A 21,276-nucleotide genomic window follows, 5' to 3' on the forward strand; every position below is an offset into this window, starting at 1 on the left:
GCATTGGGATTAACATAGACCTAAGTCTGAATTCTAGTTCCATAACTCACTAAGCTCTGTGACCATGAGCCAGTTATATAAACACTCTGAGCCTTGTTGTCCTCATCAGTAAAGAATATAACCTGCTATGCAAATTTCTTATAAGAATTAGAGACAATATATGTAAAATACCTTGGCACATTGTATGCCTGGCACATAACAGAGCTCAATAAAATCCTCATCATCCTCATACACATAGGAGACAAACAAGCACCACTCTAAGAAAGGTCAAATTCCAGCCAACCTAGGTGCCTATCAGTGGTGGATTAGATGAAGATGGGTTACATATACACCATGGAATACTACGCAGCCTAAAAAAGAATGAAATCATGTCTTTTAGAGCAAGATGGATTAAGTTGGAGGCCATAATAATAAACAAATTAACACAAGAACAGAAAACCAAATACTGCACATTCTCACTTAAAAGTGGGAGTTAAACATTGAAAACATGGACATAGACATGGGAACACTAGACACTACGGACTACTAGAGGTGAGAGGGAGGGAGGGGAGCATGAATGGAAAAACAATCTATTGGCTGCTATGCTTACTACCTGGTGACAGTATCTATACCCTAAATCTCAGCATCACATAATATGCCCATGTAACAAACCTGCACATGTACCTCCTTATCTAAAATAAAAGTTGAAATTAAAAAAAAAAAAAGAAAGAAAGTGAAGGTGGAGAAGAGAAAGAGAAGAACTTGAAATAAGCTTATCAAAATGTTTTCTAACTAAAATCAATCAGCGATCATCCATACAAAATAAACAAAATCCACATTTTCCAAAATTATGATATTGTTCAATTGAGAGATACGGTTGAGGGTTTATAACTCTCACAAATTTTTTAGAGCAAATTTTTAAAATTTGCTTTCTTGATTATTGTTGCCATGCTAATATTACTTTCCATTTCTAAAAGGAGAAAATGGCTGGAAAGGTGACTGGAAGACTGAGTGGCACAGAAGTGGCATGGGGATAAAAATGCTTATACATAACCTATAAAAACTATACTATGTATACAGATAACTAAGAATTCACTATATAATACATAACAAACTTTTTTCAAATAATTATTATAGTATGTTTTCCATTCATTTATATAAGATCAAAATGCAATACAGAAAATGTATAAAACATACCTCTGATAAAAATGTTTGGGCTGATTTCTGAGCTCCTACATGGAGCAGATATTCATATACGTAGAGTGCTAACCTGGAAAACAAATAAAACATTTATTGAGAAAAGGAATATTAAAATTCATTCTTTAAATAATGCACATCTTTCCAATGCTTAAATATCTTACACACTAACAGTGACCAAAAATAAACCCTTCCCATACTATTTCAATAGGAATTATTAATAATACATGTATGTTCAGAAAGAACTTAAAGTAATTAAAAGTAGCACATGAAGAAAAAGACAAGTGTATTTTTTCTTGGCAAGAAATATATAGAGATTTTTTCTTGAATCATCTCACTTACCATAAGCTCATTCCCATTGCTATATCTACTATTAATAATCTCTAAATCCCATCTGAAGACATAATAACCTTTCATTAGTAAAAGAAATGAATTAAGTTAGTGAACTTTCCCAATACTTTATGTCCTTCAATCTTTTCGGCGAATGTTAATGTAAACTCTAGCTGTTCATAGAAACATATGCCAAAACTTGTGTTGAATATCCATTTTAATATTTGTTCAGCAACTTCTCCTTATTCTTTAGATTTGATTGTTAAGCCAATAATACTTTAGTTTACAAGGCACTCAAATTCACAGCAAACTACAGCATTATGTAAACTTTAAAGATATCAGATCATATTAAGCATATGGGAGCTTACAGTTTAAAGGTTAACAAAATTATGTATAAATTTTTCATTCAAATATAGAATATTCAATGTGTTGTATACACAAACTACTCTCATTATCTTGTGGATTCAGAATTTTGAAGCTACACCATGTGGCTCAATTTCAGTTGAGCTGTTAACAAAATATTATTCATAAACCCAAATTAGTCTGAGGCAGTATTTTTAATGATATCTTGGACCAATGCCCAGATAGCTCACAACAGTTCAGTTTCTGCTACACTATATTTACCAATATTGAACCAGGTTTACAGTAAACAATACAATGTAACAATAACCACAATTTTGTGGTTATAGTTGTACCACTTCTCTTGCCAAGCAGATTTTCGACTGTTAAAGATTGATGGCATTTACAAAAATGAGTATTTTCCTTATTTTCATGAAAACATATCATGCATCTGTCATGAAAAGAGAAAGCTTGTACAAATTCAGTTGCTCTGTCCATTTAATTCTTTCCCCATTCCAAAATTGCCAAATACTTAAAATGAGAGTGATTCTGTAGCTACTAAGCACCTTGAGAGAGTAGACCTGTTGAAGTTTCTCATAGAAAGTAAGTTATTGACAGTGAGGATGAATGTAATTTAGAAACATCTCCTAACAGATTCAAATTGAATGACACTTCCTACATCAGTGCTTCTCAACTGTTTTTCCTACCCTAACACAATAAGCTATAGAGCAGGCTCCTTTCAGTAGCAGGATCTCCCTGTGGAAGTGTGGCTTATCACCCAAAGTACATCATAAGGGATACAGGAAATTGGAATATTCCTGTAGTTTCAAACAATCCTGCTGGTGATTCTTATCACACATTCTTCAAACACATACCCCACACCTTGTTCCCTCCACTAGCGACTCTCAACTCTACTGCATGATTCAGTGCCCATGATGGCAAATTGCATCTTGGAAAAGGATAATATTTGTAAAATCTTCTTGGATAGGCTGTGGAACCTCAAAATTGCCTGCCAGTGGCAGTCCTGCCCCACTGCCTGAAAAAAACACATAGACTCAGGTAATTCCACGTGGCTTGTAAACCTTGGGCCTAGAGCCAAACCAGTGGTTAGCACAGGAAAGAAATCCACACCTAAGTAAAAGGCTGAACAATAAAGCTGGTCCACCAAGCTTGGGGAATTTGAAAGTGAGAGGCAGAGAGTGAATGAAGCAGGGGCACCATGACAGGCCTCGTATGGAGAGAACAGACTTCAGAACGGTCAAGGCCAGGGTACATCTGTTGCTGTGTCCTTTCAATAAACCCCATTCCTTTAAGTGAGTTACCTGCTTGTAACGTCTTCTGTTTCATATTAATGGGGGTAATATAGTTAGAAGCTTCTAAGTTTTCTTTAGTACCTAAGAAACCAAAAGTTTACCTATTTACAAGTAAAATTAAGTGATAGAGTCCTCACTTTCTCTCTCTCTCAGTCTAAAACAGTGATTCTAAAAAATGTATTGGAAGGGACTGACAATAACAGGGGGTAAGGGTTTCAACTGGAGATTCTGAAGTATCTTCTAAGGGTGTGAGCCCATCCTCCTACCATTAGAATCTGCTGTGGCAGCTCATTGTTACCAACAGGGTGATGAAGTGGGACCTGGCTGAGAAAACCTATCTATAATGCTACCTCATATATTCATGTTCTGCAATCTCCTTTGAACAAAATTAATGGTTCTCAGGCAATCAGAATCTATGCTCCAAAAAGAGTGTCAGGGAGCAACGCATGGGTGAACAACTAATTAAGTCTACTGCCATGATGACTCCATAATACATGATCAGCAATCTCCAGTTTTTTTTTTTTTTTTTTCATAGGATTTTTGGGAACGAGCAGTGTTTGGTTACATGAGTAAGTTCTTTAGTGGTGATCTGTGAGATTTTGGTGCACCCATCACCCGAGTAGCATACACTGTACCCAATTTGTAGTCTTTTATCCCTCACCCCCCTCCCACCCTTTCCCCCAAGTCCCCAAAGTTCACTGTATCATTCTTTTTCTTTTTTTCATTATACTTTAAGTTCTGGGATACATGTGCAGAACGTGCAAGTTTGTTACACAGGTATGTATACACATGCCATGGTGGTTTGCTGTACTCATCAACGCCTCATCTACATTAGGTATTTCTCCTAATGCTATCCCTCCCCTACCCCCTCACCCACCGACAGGCCCCGATGTGTGATGTTCCCCTCCCTGTGTCCATGTGTTCTCATTGTTCAACTCCCACTTATGACTGAGAACATGCGGTGTTTGGTTTGCTGTTCCTGTATTAGTTTGCTGAGAATGATGGCTTCCAGTTCAACCATGTCCCTGCAAAAGACATGAACTCAGCCGTTTTTATGGCTGCATAGTATTCCACAGTGTATATGTGCCACATTTTCTTTATCCAGTCTATCATTGATGGGCATTTGGGTTGGTTCCAAGTCTTCACTATTGTGAATAGTGTTGCAATAAACATACATGTGCATGTGTCTTTTTAGTAGAATGATTCGTAATCCTTTGGATATATACTCAGTAATGGGATTGCTGGGTCAAATGGTATTTCCAGTTCTAGATCCTTAAGGAATCGCCACACTGTCTTCCATAATGGTTGAACTAATTTACACTTCCATCAACAGTGTAAAAGTGATCCTATTTCTCCACATCCTCTCCAGCATCTGTTGTTTCCTGCCTTTTTAATGATCACCATTCTAACTGGCATCAGATGGTATCTCATTGTGGTTTTGATTTGCATTTCTCTAATGTCCAGTGATGATGAGCTTTTTTTCATGTTTGTTGGCTGCATAAATGTCTTCTTTGCAAAGTAACTGTTCATATCCTGGACCCACTTTTTGATGGAGTTTTTTTCTTGTAAATTTGCTTAAGTTCTTTGTAGATTCTGTATATTAGCCCTTTGTCAGATGGATAGAACCAATCTCCAATATTTTAATTATCACCTCTGTGTATAGGATTTTCCAAACCTATCCCTGTAGTGATATCTTCTGTCCCAAGCTCCAAACCTACTTCTGCAAACTAAACTACTGTTTTAAGTTTGGTGTTTTTTGTTTTGTTTTTTTTTTGAGACGGGGTCTTGCTCTATCATCTGGCTGGAGTGCAGTGGTGTGAGCATAGCCATCTTCCTGCCTGCCTCAGCCTCCCGAGCAGCTTGGACTACAGGCACACACCACCACATCTGACTAATTTTTAATTTTTTTGGTAAAGACAGGGTCTTGCTATGTTGCCAAAGCTGGTCCCGAACTCCTGAACTCAAGAGATCCTCCTGCCTAGGCTTCCCAAAGTGCTGGGATTACAGGCATGAGTGACTGGACCTGGCCAGTTTGTTTCTAAAAACATGTTTCTCTCTTAAATTGACCACGTCCAAAGTTAAATTCACCTTCTCCATCTGTTTTCATAGTACCTTTTGCTCACCTTGAATGGAACACAATTTCTCTGAAAGTCAGTTTTCTCATGTGTCAGATAGGAAGAATAGTATTTTGCTTGTATTGTCAAAAGGATTAGAAAGCACAGTAAGTAATAACAATTGTTATAATTTTGGCCAATTACCAAATCATGTATTGGATTCTAAGGACACTATCTCTCCCGCATTTGCCACTCCTTTCTTTCCTCCTTCCTGCTCTGGAGGAACCACCAGAGTCACAGCAAGAGCAGGAGCTATAATATTTGCTGTAGCGTCAGATTATGTATTTCCCATTAGCTCCCCACAAAAGGACACTGATCCACCAGAAATAAGAATGTCCAGAAAGTTCTGGGGGAACAGCCCTGTAATAAAAGATACTGTTTGAACACAAATGATTCTGGCAGAGGGGAGTGACACTGTCCATCCATGCAGGTAAATCACAGCTTGGTGCCATGTCTAGTAATGTGAGATCACAAACATAAGAATGCAACATTTTGAGCAGGGCATAGTGGCTCATGCCTGGGAGTAATCCCAGGAAGTGGAAGGCTGAGGCAGGAGGATAACTTGAGCCCTGGAGTTTGAGACCAGCCTGGGCAACACAGCAAAACCCCATCTCTAATATATACATATACTTATATATATTTTAAAAATTAGCCTGTATGGCTCACACCTGCAGTCCCACTGATTTGGGAGGCTGAGGCAGGAGGATCACCTGAGCCCCAGGAGTTCAAGGCTGCAGTGAGCTATGATCCATCATCGTCCTCCAGTATGAACAACAAAGCCAGATCTTATGTCTTAAAAAATATATATATATAACGAAAAGAAAAAGGCAACATTTTATTTGGATTACTAAACAGTGAAAATTTAAAGACAAATATTGAATATACAAATATTTGAACAGTAATACTTTTGAATTAACATCTTCCTTTTCCTTTTTTTGATCTTTAAGAAATTTAAGTACTTTATTAAAATACAGAGTGGCTATTTAGCAGAGTAGTTAATGTGATCTAAATACATAGAAACAAATTAACAAATACAGTAAGAGTCAGCTGCAAAAAGTAGAACCAGTCTTTCTTTAAAAAACATTGATTAATGAAAAAACCTATCAATGATTAATGGATCATATATCTTTAAATTATCTTCATTTCATTCTAATTTTAAACTGGATATCAGTGACCAAGTTATCAAAATGATGACCAACAATTCTAGACAGGGAGCCAAAGCCCAAAATGCAAAATATATCTGGTACAGCTCAGCACCTTCTTTACTCCTTGGTCACCACAGGCGCCTAAACTTTAAAAATAAGAACAGAGGTAGAGATTAAGATGGGAAGAACACAGAGAAAAGCCAAAGCCTGAGATCATCATATAACACCTACACATGTGATGGATACTAGACTCACTGTCCCTCAACTTACACACACGTGTACTCACAAATGCAGTGGGAGGCAGACTGGAAACATCAACCAACATTGATAAAATTTCAGAATTGGAATTCTATCAGTCTCCAGTTCTGACAGTCAAATACTCCTTCAACTAGGCTTCATGAATTCAATATCTATAGTAATTTGGATTAGAACAGGTCTTCAGTTTAATCTTCTAATCTATTTTTTAAGAGTGGGAGGACCCCACTTACTCTTTATTTTGCATGATTCTAACAAAAGGGGGTTTTTTGATTTAAAAATTATACAATTAGAAGAGAATTAAAGATATATAATTTTTTTATGAGACGGAGTCTTGCTCTGTCACCAGGCTGTGCCAGGAGTGCAGTGGCGCGATCTTGGCTCACTGCAACCTCTGCCTCCCAGGTTCAAGTGATTCTCCTACCTCAGCCTCTGGAGTAGCTGGGACTACAGGTGTGCACCACCACGCCCAGCTAATTTTTGTATTTTTAGTAGAGACAGGGTTTCACCATGTTGGCCAGGATGGTCTCAATCTCTTGACCTCGTAATCTGCCCACCTCAGCCCCCCAAAGTGCTGGGATTACAAGGATGAGCCATCACGCCCAGCCAGATATATAAAAATTTAAAAAATACACAAAAGTGTTCAACTGTTGACTGTCCCTACAAAAATTAAATAAAATTAAAAAGCAAAAAAGGACATAACATATAGCCTTATGTCAAGGCTAATATGTTTAATATATAAAGAGGCTTTTGGGGGAACAGGTGGTATTTGGTTACATGAGTAAGTTCTTTATCGATGATTTGTGAGATCCGTGACATAACATATAGCCTTATGTCAAGCTAATATGTTTAATATATTAAAAAAAACAAATAAAATGACATGTATATGAAGACCTATGAAGATCTTAATTTTTAAATAATGAGCAAGGTAAGAAAATGAAAATTCAAATAGGAAGAACGGTTACACATGGCCAGTAAGTAACTCCAAAAAAAAAAAAAAACTGTTCAACCTCCTAGTCATAAGAAGTATTTCAAAATTTCACTAATGAATGTAGCAAAGACTTTAAAAACATTCAAGTATTCAATGCCTATAAGGGTGAAATGTGAAAGTGTAAATGGTACAGCTTTTCAGGAAAATAACATGGCAAAATGAAAAAGTCATAAGTTTTTTTTTTTAAGTGCAGAACAGTTTGTATAGTATGCTTTCATCTGTATTACAGAAATATTCTATGATAGAATACAGAAATATTCTACAGAAATACAAGCACCGGAACAAGTCACTCCCATGCTTCCCACGCTCATGTAATCATTCGAGTTCAAACAGTATCTTTTATTGCAGGCCTTTTTTCCTAGAGACTGGGGGCCTGGAATAAGAGGGAGACTTTTTTACCGCATAACTTTTCTTCTGTTTGATTACTTCCCCTGAGCTTATATTTCCTATTTAGAAAGAAATAAACAAGCAATAAAAAATTAAATACTAAACCTTTATATCCTTTTATATCCCAGCAATTTTTATTCTAAAATACTATTCTAAAGAATCAGAAAGCCAAACAATTTATAATAATGCCTGGGGCAAAATTATAGCAGTGAAAAACTGGCAATCTAAATATCTGAGAAAGAAGAAATAATTAGATTATGATAAATACATGTGATGGGGAAATATATTTTTGCAAAATGTTTAATGATATTAAGAAATGTTCATAATTCATTGCTAAAATTAAAACTCCCCAAATATATACAATGTGTATAGAAAAAGAGTATAAGGAAATAAGAGTAATGGCTACTGGTAGAAACATTAATAAAAATAAGAAGTAACAGATGAAGTCCAACAAGTAGGAATGGAGCAGAAAAACTAAGTAAAGCAGTGAAACTAGTATGGCCAACTTGGAGTTGGGCTAAATACCCCTGTGCCTCCCTCAGAAGGCCTAAGGGCAACTCTTTATTACAGTACTGTCCTCTAATCAACAATCATAATGGTAGCTTTATGTCTCCAGTAAAAGATTAAACTTTGTGGCACTCTAAACAAATATCAAAGGTATTCGGCTATATAAAAATATTAAATCTCTGGTTTATTTTCTGCAAATTGTTTTCCTAGTTTGTTGTCTGACTCAATTTTAGTCGGGTTTTTTGCAGGGAAGGAGGATTTAGTTATTTAAAATAAAATTTTGACAACAGAACAGAAACTTTAGCTTTTAATTGATAAATAAAAATTGTATAAAGTTTTGTCATATAAATATTCATAATATACAACATGATGTCTTGATACATGTATATATTATGGAATGACCAAATCAAGCTAATTAACATATCCATTGCCTCAAATATTTATCTTTTCTGTGTGTGGTGAGAACACTTAAAATCTACTCTCTCAGCAACTTTCAAATATATAAAACATTGTTATTAATAATAACTATAGTCACCACATTACCACATTGTACAATAGATCTCTTGAATGTCTTCCTAATCTAAATGAACTTTTGTTATTTTAGACAAACATCTCCCAAATCCTCCCTACTGCCAGCCCGATGACCACCATTCTATGCTGCTTCTATGGCTTCAATGTTTTTAGATTCCATACAATTGAGCCTCCTTATCTGTGGGTTCCATGTGGTTGGATTCAACCAACCTGGGATCAAAAATACAAGCATCCCCCAGTATCCACAGGGATTGACTCCAATACCCCCACAGATACCAAAATCCACAGATGCTCAAGTCCCTTATACAAAATGGCATAGTATCTATACATAACCTACACACATTCTTCTGTACATGTTAAATCATCTCTAGATTACTCTAATTCCCAGTACAATGTAAATGCTATATAATTATACTTTATTTTTTATGTTGTATTATTTTTTATTGTTGATTTTTTAAATTTTTTTCCAAATATTTTTTATCCTTGAACGCAGAATCCACAGATACTAAGGGCTGACTGTATAAGTGAGATTATATAGTATTTATCTTCCTCTGCCTCACTCATTTCACTTAACATAATGTCCTCCAGGTTCATCCATGTTGTCAAAATGACAGGATTTCCCTAATGAACATTGATGCGAAAATCCTCAGTAAAACACTGGCAAACCGAATCCAGCAGCACATCAAAAAGCTTATCCACCACGATCAACTCGGCTTCATCACTGTTATGCAAGGCTGGTTCAATAAATGCAAATCAATAAATGTAATCCATCACACAAACAGAACCAATGACAAAAGGCACATGATTATATCAATAGATGCAGAAAAGGACTTCGATAAAATTCAATATCTCCTCATGTTAAAAACTCTCAATAAACTAGGTATTGATGGAACATATCTCAAAATAATAAGAGTGATTTATGACAAACCCATAGCCAATATCATATTGAATGGGTAAAAGCTGGAAGCATACCCTTTGAAAACTGGCACAAGACAACTCCTATGCAACATATTATTAGAAGTTCTGGCCAGGGCAATCAGGCAAGAGAAAGAAATAAAGGGTATTAAAATAGAAAGAGAGGCAGTCAAATTGTCTCTGTTCGTAGATGACATGACTCTATATTTAGAAAACGCCACTGTCTCAGCCCAAAAAATCCTTAAGCTGATAAGCAACTTCAGCAAAGTCTCAGGATACAAAATCAATGTGCAAAAATTACAAGCATTCCTATACATTAACAAAAGACAAGTAGAGAGCCAAATCATGAATGAACTCCCATTCACAATTGCTACAAAGAGAATAAAATACCTAGGAATACAACTTACAAGGGATGTGAAGGACCTCTTCAAGGAGAACTACAGACCACTACTCAAGGAAATGAGAGGACACAAACAAATGGAAAAACATTCCATGCTTATGACTAGAAAGAATCATTATCATGAAAATGGCAATACTGCCCTAAGTAATGTATAGATTTAATGCTATTCCCATCAAGCTACCATTGACTTTCTTCACAGAACTAAAAAAAACTACTTTAAATTGTATATGGAACCAAAAAAAGAGCCTGTATAAACAAGACAATCCTAAGCAAAAAGAACAAAGCTGGAGGCATCACGCTACCTGACTTCAAACTATACTATAATGCTACAGTATAGCAAAAAGGCTATAGTATACAAAATAGCATGGTACTGGTACCAAAACAGATATATAGACCAATGGAACAGAACAGAGACCTCAGAAATAACATCACACATGTACAACCATCTGATCTTTGACAAACCTGACAAAAACAATCAATGGGGATAAAAATGGTGCTGGGAAAACTGGCTAGCCATATGCAGAAAACTGAAACTAGACCCCTTCCTTACACCTTACAAAAAATTAACTCAAGATGGATTAAAGACTTAAATGTAACACCCCAAACCATAAAAACACTAGAAGAAAACCTAGGCAATACCATTCAGGACATAGGCATGAGCAAAGGCTCCATGACTAAAACACCAAAAGCAATGGCAACAAAAGCCAAAATAGACAAATGGGATCTAATTAAACTAAAGAGCTTCTGCACAGCAAAAGAAACTACCATGAGAGTGAACAGGCAACCTACAGAATGGGAGAAAATTTCTGCAATCTACCCATCTGACAAAGGTCTACCAGAATCTACAAGAAATTTTAAAAATTTACAAGAAAAAAACGAACAACCTCATCAAAAAGCCGGCAAAGTATATGAACAGACCCTTCTCAAAGAAGACATTTATGCAGCCAACAAACATATGAGAAAAAGTTCATCATCATTGATCATTATAGAAATGCAAATCACCACAATGAGATACCATCTCATACCAGTCAGAATGGCAATTATTAAAACATCAGGAAACAACAGATGCTGGCGAGGCTGTAGAGAAACAGGAATGCTTTTACACTGTTGGTGGGAATGTAAATTAGTTCAACCACTGTGGAAGACAGTGTGGCAATTCCTCAAGGACCTAGAACCAGAAATACCATTTGACCCAGCAATCCCATTACTGGGTATATACCCAAAGAATTATAAATCATTCTACTATAAAGACATACGCACATGTATGTTTACTGCGACACTATTTACAATAGCAAAGACCTGGAACCAACCCAAATGACCATCAATGATAGACTGGGTCAAGAAAATGTGGCACATACACACCATGGAATACTATGCAGTCATAAAAAAAGAATGAGATCATGTTCTCTGCAGGGACATGGATGAAGCTGGAAGCCATCATTCTCAGCAAACTAACACAGGAAAAGAAAACCTAACACCACATGTTCTCAATCATAAGTGGGAGTTGAACAATGAGAACACATGGACACAGGGAGGAGAACAACATAAACCGGAGCCTGTTGAGGGGTGGGGGGGTCAGGGGAGGGAGAGCATTAGGACTAATACCTAATGAATGTGGGGCTTAACACCTAGATGACAGGTTGATAGGTGCAGCAAACCACAATGGCACATGTATACTACGTAACAAATCTGAACATTCTGCACATGTATCCTGGAACTTAAAGTAAAATTTTAAAAAATTGTTTTTTAAACGACAGGATTTCCTTCTTGTTAAGGGTTGAATAGTATTCAATTTTGTATATATAGTCTATTTTCCTTCATCTGTTGATGGACGCTAAGGTTGATTCCATATCTTGCCTATTGTGATTAAAGCGGCAATGACTATGGGAATGCAGATATCACTTTGACATACTGATTTCATTCCCTGTGGACATACAGAGTGGGATTGCGAGATCATATGGTAGTTCTATTTTTAATTTTTTGAGAAACCTCCATACTGTTTTCCATAATGGCTGTACTAATTTATATTCCCACCAACAGTGTACAATGGTTCCCTTTCATCCACATCCTCAACAACACTTCTCTTTTTTTTTAATAGCCATTCTAACAGGTGTCAAGTGATACCTCATTTTGGTTTTAATTTGCATTTCCCTGATAATTAGTGACACTGAGCATTTTTTCATATAATTGTTGGCCATTGGTATGTTTTATTTTGAGAAATTTCTATTCACGTCCTTTGCCCACTTTGTAATTGGGTTGTTTTCTTGCTATTGAGTTGTCAGAATTCCTTTATATATTTTTGATATTAACCCCTTATCAGGGTTTGGTTTGTAAATATTTTCCCCCATTCCCCAGGTTGTCTCTTCACTCTGGGATTATTTCTTTTGCAGAAGCTTTTTAGTTTGATATTATCCCATTTACCTACTTTTGCTTTTGTTGGCTATGCTTTTGAGGTCATATCCATGAAATCATTGCTAAAAGCAATGTTGTGAAGCTTTTCACAACAATGTGAAGCTTTATGGTTTCAAGTCTTATGTTTAAGTCTTCAGTCTATTTTGAGTTTGATTTTTGTCTGTGTTATGAGATGAGGGTCTAATTTCATTCTGCATGCAAATATAATACAGAACTTGGATATATTTATTCAATAAGCACTTAAGTGACTTCTCTCTGCCTAATCCATGAATTTTAAAATCTGAGAAAATGTCATTGCCATACCACCAAATAAAATTATTTCCAACTGGCCAGGTGCGGTGGCTCATGCCTGTAATCCCAGCACTTTGGGAGGCCAAGGTGGGTCAATCACCTGAGGTCAGGAGTTCAAGACCAGCCTGACCAAGATAGTGAAACCCTGTCTCTACTAAAAAGACAAAAAATTAGCTGGGCATGGTGGCAGATGCCCGTAATCCTAGCTACTTGGGAGGCTGAGGCAGAAGAATTGCTTGAACCTGGAAGGCAGAGGTTGCAGTGAGCTGAGATCACGCCACTGCACTCCAGCTTGGGCAACAAGAGCAAAACTCCGTCTCAAAAACAAACAAAAAAAATTATTTCCAATTTACCTTATGAAAATTACAACTTCTGGCCCGGTGCAGTGGCTCACACCTGTAATCCCAACCCTTTGGGAGGCTGAGGCGGGTGAATCACGAGGTCAGGAGTTCAAGACCAGCCTGGCCAAGATGGTGAAACCCCATCTCTACTAAAAATACAAAAATTAGCCAGGCATAGTGGTGGATGTCTGTAATCTCAGCTACTCAGGAGGCTGAGGCAGACAATTGCTTGAACCCTGGAGGCAGAGGTTGCAGCAAGCCAAGATCGAGCCACTACACTCCAGCCTGGGTGACAGAGCAAGACTCAATCTCAAAAACAGAAACAAAAAGAACAAAAAGAAAATTACAGCTTCTAAGAAAGAAACCTGAATTCTTTCCATTCATATGAACAAAATCCATTACATCCTTGCCAATAGGTATCATCTAACAGTACTAGGACAGATGAACTATTTAACTAATTAGGTATCTACAACAGAGACTGTTACTTAAGTGTCTAATTACAGATTCTGAACCATTCTTGTAAACGAATGAATGTACAGTCTGGGAAAGGAGTAAAGATCTTACTTTACTCAATTCTTTCTATGGTCTAGTTATCTAATTTGAGGTTAAATATAATGCTCTAAAATTTAGAATTGGTAGAAAATAAGAACGATAGGCAAGATATTAAAGGTAAGTTTTCTAAGACAGTATTGTTGATTCACAAACAAGTTTACCAAGAAACACATAAATAAAAGGTAAATACTGCCTTTTAATTACCTATTAGCTCACAGCTAATTCCTAACTCTCTTTCTACATATATACACGTCCATATGTATGTATGTATATATGTATAATACAACTATATATAACAAATCATTATTTAATAGAAGTCAGCTAATAAAATGATCTTATTTTTAAATCCCGATTTATAGAACAGTTAAAGTAGATATGACTTTGTATCACAGAAAATATTTTTTAACTTTGTGAACAGGATTCATCAAGTGTTTCCTTACATTATATGTGCTAGTTATAAAACCGTATGATTTAATATCCACAAAACTTTTCAGAAAATGTACTATATATAATGTGTGCCAGTTGTAGACAACATTTGATTATGCCTCACAATACTGAAGTACACAGAGTTATGAACTATGCATAAATATCATTAGATAAGTGCCTATACAATGAGAAGTCTAACTATCAATAAATGGCCACATCTGTCAACCTGACCATAATATCCTATATCTACTTTTCTACTTAGGTCTGTCTATTACCTATTAAAGAACCTGTCTTTTGCAACCTATCCTTTTAATATTCAAAAAAAGTATAGGGTTGAAACTGAAAGTAGCCATTTAATATGGGAAAACATCCAACTTTAGCAATGACAAATGATTTTGTTAGCATTTTGCCATTTTCTAACATTTAGCAAGTAAAAAGATTCAACTAAAAATAAGGCACGCAAATTAATGCACCCCTATTTGTAATTTTAAAATTCTTTGAGTTAATTTACTATATGTGCAAAGGTAGAGAACAGACAGTAAAATAACAGCTTCCAAAAATGGCTGTTCCTAATTTCTCTTGAAATTAAACTACTATAATGTACATTTTCTGTCTTATTTATCTCTGTATACACTTTTTAAATTTTAACTTTTTTGTTGTTTTTTGTTTTTTTTTGAGACAGAATCTCACTCTGTTGCCCAGGCTGGAGTGCAGCGGTGGCATCTCTGCTCACTGCAACCTTTGCCTCCTGGGTTCTAGTGATTCTCATGCTTCAGCCTCCCGAATAGCTCGGACTACGGGCATCTGCCACCATGCCCAGCTAATTTTTTTTTGTATTTTTAGTAGAGATGGGGTTTCACCATGTTGGCCAGGCTGGTCTTGAACTCCTGACCTCAAGTGATCCGCCTGCCTTGGCCTCCCAAAGTGCTGGGATTACAGGCGTGAGCCACTGCACCCTTTTTGGTCTTGTTAATCTCTGTATCTTCAGCTCCTAAAATAGTAGGTAACTAATAAATATTTTTGAATGCATTAATGACTCTCTCAGACCACACATAAGCATTTGTAGAATCCTTTGGTTTCTTCTATTCAAGGCATTCAAGGAAAAAAGTTTCAAGATTTCCCCTTAGATACCTATCTTAGCACAGCATCCTCTGATTCAGCCTCTCAATTAAATACCATACTGTTTGACAACATGGAAGTTACTAAACAATTTGTTCACACTGATTTCTAATTTCTAGACACAAACAGGAATTTTTTAGAAAGAAATAAATTGGCTTGTTTAATTGTGGGTGACAGATTTTTGGTGTTTCATTTGTTGTATTCTATTAAAAAGATCCTCAAAAGCATCTTTCCTCCTTATTTCCTTTTAAGAGGAAATAAAGGAAGTCTGTCAAAGATCAGATAGTTGTAGCAGTCTCATTTTTGGGTTCTCTGTTCTGTTCCACTGGTCTATGTGTCTCTTTTTGTACCAGTGCCATGCTATTTTGCTTACTGTAGCCTTGTAGTATAGTTTGATGCCAAGTAGCTTGATGGCTCCAGCTTTGTTTTTCGCTTAGGATTGTCTTGGCTATTGGTGCTCTTTTTTGGTTCCATATGAATTTTAAAATAGTTTTCTCTAGTTCTGTAAAGAATGTCAATGGTAGTTTAATGGGAAAAGCATTTAAATCTATAAACTGCTTTGGGCAGTATGGCCATTTTAATGATACTGATTCTTCCTATCCATGAGCATAGACTGTTTTTCCACTTATTTGTGTCATCTCTGATTTCTTTGAGCGGTGGTTTGTAGTTTTCCTTGTAAGCAAGGCTAGAGAATAAATAATAAAACAAAGGTAGAGGGCTATGGAAGGGGTATTTTAGAAAGAATGGTCTAGCTGCTGCCACACAGCACTGATGGATGGATGTATCTAAAATCCTGCATCTGAATTCCACTTCCTATCCTACACCCTTAAATTCCGGTATCAGTCACTAGAGAAGCCTCAGATATAGACAACGTAAAATAGATTAGGTTTTCCTAAAGATCTTCCAGAGTCTTTCTTTTTAATTGAGACAGAGTCTCACTCTGTCGCCCAGGCTGGAGTGCAGTGGCGCAATCTTGGCTCACCACAACCTCTGCCTCCCAGGTTCAAGCGATCCTCCTGCTTCAGCCACCTGAGTAGCTAGGATTACAGGCGCCAGTCACCATGCCTGGCTAATTGTTTATTATTAGTAGTAGTAGTAGAGACGGAGTTTTACCACGTTGGCCAGGCTGGTCTTGAACTCCTGACCTCAGGTGATCTACCCGCCTTGGCCTCCCAAAGTACTGGGATTACAGGCGTGAGATACCACGCCCGGCCTTGGAGTCATTTTAGATCTAGAAAAGGACCTCTCTTATTCCTGTATAATTCCAGTGTGGACCAATGATATTTATCAATGTCCAAATGTGATTCCTAGGTGACAAAATGCCAATAGTTAGCTGGATCACAGCCAGCTGAAGAGCAGTAAGGAGCATTTGGAAGCCTTTGAAAGGCTGCTCACAAGACTGTGAGTAGTTATTAGCAGTGAAACAGGATCAGCCTGATCAAATGTTCAACGCGCTTGCAACCTGCTGTTAAGGAGGTGTGAAAAATTAGAAATCTGTTTCTAACATTGTCTTTTTTAAGTTCCTCATTATTAACACTTAAGCTAAAAAACAGATTCAGAGTGTCAAAATCTCTGCCAATGGAACCAAATAACATGAATACCCAGCCTTTGTTTTAAACACACTTATAACATGTATTTTTTTATATTTTCAATATGAGTTTTAGAGAAATAGATAACTGATATACTACATACAGATAATGAAGATACTGAACTGAGCATTAGTAATGTTCTAGAACAGGAATAATTGCATTAGTTAACACAGACAGAGACATCAATGAAAAATTTAACAACTAGATGGATAGTTGGGCATAAAAAAGTACTACTTTGCTGATGTTTCATTGATGTCATATGTTATAAACAAGTAATACTGCGCATGTAGGTTTGGGATTAAATAATTTGGTGTGGCCGGAAATGTAAACACTTGCCTTATACAGAAAGGCAATTTCAAAATTAAAATGACTACTATCAACTTTGGAGAACTGAAAAGGGCAAAGGCATAAAAATGTAAATTTTTAAAAACTAATTAAATCAACGTTATATTATAAATAATTATTTATAGAGTTTAGTAAAAATTTCCATTCAATCTTGCTTAGCAGTATACATTGGTATTACTGTGCTGGGTGCACTTGTTAATACGATTTGCTCTACTTCAATCCAATTTGAAGATCATCCTTTATACTCAGGCTCCCACTTTCTATGGAATCTTGATATACACAGATTGCGATAATCTTTACTTTCTGTCTGTGTTATCCTCACAGAGAGCATATTGTCCTTTATATCCTCCCAAGACACTGGTGGCTTCTTAATACTTGTTGACTAATCTTGGAAGTCTTGCTGTACTCTATTTCAATGTTTTCACATAAAAATTAACACCAGAACCAGACTTCCACTCATGCCATGGAGGAGAATGTGAGATTTGACCTCTTGCTGTAAACAACTAAAAACTGGATATATGAAACAACAGTTTTTAGACACTGGACAAAAGGCAATGCTTCCCTGCAATACCTGATAAAAGGGGAAAAAATAGGTGGGAGTCCTATCATCATCCTAGCTTTCTGCCTCAGGGCAAATTCCAGAACACAGTACAAGGAGGGAGACACCCAAATACAGAACAACAGTCTCTTGAGTTGAGACTAAGATTTGGAGGAGCTTGAGGCAGCTGGAATTTATGAGGCAGAGTACCAGACAGAAGGGATACACACACACACACACACACACACACACACACACACACACACACACACACACTCCAACAATCCATATAGGGGTCCCTTTACTAGAGCAGACAAAGAACCATTGCTCCCACAGGGCTGGAAAACCACTGACTACTCAGTAGAAAGCCCTCATTGAACACCAAGAGCATTCAGTAGAGACCAGTGGGTTCATACTTCAGAGGTAGGGCTAACTTAGTCCTAAAGTAAAGCTACTATATAGACTCATTCTAACAATTATGGGTAATTTTAACAACTCAAACCAAGCTTTTAACAACATGTAACTATAGCCAGACTAATGTGGCTAGAAAGTAGCTTAAAGATACTTTACAGTATCATTACTGTAAAGATAAGTTACCTCCCTCAAAAAAAGGTGATACTAGGAATGAAGTATAACTTCTAAGTGGGTGAAAGACTTGACCAAATTACTAAAATTGTATTGAATTGTTACCTCTACAGAGAAAACAATATGAAGCACAAAGAAAAACCAATATAATAACAAAAATTTTGTTACCATATTTTCTTATTAAGCATTTTTATTCTGTGACACAGTGAAGAGTTCACAGTTTTCTAGCAGGTTATAGGTCTAATTTTGAAGTAGGATCAATGGAAAGAGAAAGGGTTGACTTATAGAATTCAAAATGGCAAAATGTCCTAGAACAGTTACTTTTATCAATCAAAGGATACTTGTAGTTATACTTGGAGCCAATCAGACAACCATAACTTTCCCCACCTGAGAGAATAATGCTGTAACAGGTAATGAGTTACCTTTTCCAAATTGAGAAAATTAGCACTGCTTCGTGCTGGGAGGACACAGTGGGTATCAATACTTAACTAAGATACAATTACTGTTGATAGAAATTTCCTGGGAGCTAAATGCAAACCAATAAATATAATGCATCAATTCAGCACTACCCAGTAGACTTAAAGATAGAGGTTATATGGAGGTAAAAAAAAAAAAAAAAAAAAAAAAAACAGGAAAAAAAGGTTTCTCTAATAAATTTTAATTTTTCAGTTTTAACACAGAATTAACATTTCTTCATGCATTCAAATACGAATAGCCAAAACACAGTGACTCTAACCAAATATTCATAAGTAGCTTAAAAATGACTAGGCTGTAAGATTTTATCCAGCCTACTTATCTCAATCCAAAGTAAATTTTCGTTAAAAAAAGAAACTAAACGTAATTATAAAACCGTATTTTTACTTCTGAAATTAACCATGTTAAACTCATGTTTTAATTTATAAACAATTTATTTCATGTTTCTTAATATTCAATGCTGGTTATTTTTAGCCAGTTGAATTACTACTTAAATGGCCTTTCCTCAATTTAATTGTATAACAGCACTACCACCAGACAATAGGTAAATAAAGCATAAAGTTTGCTAAAATCAGTCAATAATATTAAATTTTGGAATATTCATTTGAAATTAGTGTCTTTAATAAAGGTCTTGTTACATTTTACATTATATTTAGTCAAGGTCCTCATCATTTGTACAGAAAATTTAAAGAAAGAAAAGAAAATTATCTTTACAAATTATTTCCCAAAGGAATAATTTTAGCCAAGTTCCAAGTGTTCTTAAATTAAAATTTTGAAACTTAAAAACTATGTCTCTACCATCTCAGTACAGTTCTACCTCTGGAATTTATTCTAAAGAAAAAAGTATATAAAAAGTTTCATATAAAGGATTTTTATGATAGGGTTTTACTGACAGTAAAAGACAAAATGGAAGTAGCCTGTATGTTCAACTAAATAGAAATGATTAAATTATGGTACACTATTTTGCATATATGTAAAAAGTAATGAAAGAATATAGAATAAAACTTTGCAAAGTAATTACAACAAACTCTGACAACACTAAATTCTGGCCAACAATGTAGAGTAACAGATTTTCCTTCATTGCTGGTGGGAATGCAAAATGGTCCAGCCACTTTGGAAGACAGTTTGGCAATTTCTTACAAAGTTAAACATACTCTTATCAGGAATTGTACTCCTTGGTATTTACCCAAATGAACTGAAAACTTATGTCTACACAAAAACCTGCACACAGATGTTTGGCAACTTTATTCATAATTGGCAGCACTTGGAATCAAGCAAGATGATTTCAGTAGGTGAATGGAGAAATAAAGTGTAGTACATCCAGAAAATGAAATATTCAGTACTAAAAAGAAATGAGGGGACATGGATGAAGCTGGAAGCCATCATCCTCAGCAAACTAACACAGGAACAGAAAACCAAACGCCACATGTTCTCACTCGTAAGTGGGAGCTGAACACTGAGAACACATGGACACATGGTGGGGAACATCACACACCACGGCCTGTTGGGGGGTGGGGGATGAGAGTTGAGGGGAGGGAACTTAGAGGACAGGTCAATATGTGCAGCAAACCACCATGGCACATGCATACCTATGTAACAAACCTGCACGTTCTGCACATGTATCCCGTTTTTGTTTTTTGTTTTTTGTTTTTAAAGAAGAAATGAAGAAAAAAAGAAGGCAGAAAAAAAAGAAAAAGAAAAAAAGAAATGAGCTATCAAGCTATGAAAAGACACAGAGGAAACTTAAATGCTTATGACTAAGTGAAAGAAACCAATCTGAAAAGGCTACATACTGTATGATTCCAACTTTATGACATACTGGAAAAGGCAGAAGTATAGAGAGACAGTAAAAGGATAAGTGGTTGCCAGGAGTTATGGGGTCAGAGGGATGAAAGCCGCAGAATGCAGGATTTTTAGGGCAGTGAAACTACCTTGTATGCTACTACAATGGTAAATATATGCCATCATGTGTTTGCCGAAACTCATAGAATGCACACCACCAACAGAGAACCCTAATGTAAACTACGGACTTCGAGTGACAATGAGGCTTCAATGTAGGTTCATCAATTATAACCAAAAGTATCATTATGGTGGGGGATGTTGATAAACGTGGAGGCAACGCATGTGTGGGAGCAGAAAGAATATGGGAAATCTCTATATCTTCCACGCAATTTGCTGTGAACCTAAAAGTTAAAATTTAT

General features: G+C 36.2%; 1 protein-coding gene across 23 annotated transcripts in view; it reads right to left on the reverse strand.

Annotated features, from left to right (window-relative positions):
* SSBP2 (single stranded DNA binding protein 2) overlaps positions 1 to 21,276 on the reverse strand; it is a 334,708-nt gene that overhangs the window by 232,000 nt on the left and 81,432 nt on the right. For 16 of the 23 annotated variants that reach the window (XM_063724171.1, XM_063724172.1, XM_002815708.6 and 13 more), the window contains one exon: positions 1,177 to 1,249. Coding sequence is in view for 12 of the 23 variants with exons in the window: in XM_002815708.6 (XP_002815754.1) it covers positions 1,177 to 1,249 (73 nt within the window). In the remaining 11 variants the exon portion in view is untranslated. Of the gene's footprint in view, positions 1 to 1,176; positions 1,256 to 21,276 lie in introns of those variants that run through there. The other 7 variants (XM_054555701.2, XM_054555699.2, XM_063724170.1 and 4 more) reach the window with 1 other exon arrangement.

The sequence above is a fragment of the Pongo abelii genome, chromosome 4 (genome assembly GCF_028885655.2).
Source record: "Pongo abelii isolate AG06213 chromosome 4, NHGRI_mPonAbe1-v2.0_pri, whole genome shotgun sequence".
Classification (NCBI taxonomy): Eukaryota; Metazoa; Chordata; class Mammalia; order Primates; family Hominidae; genus Pongo; species Pongo abelii.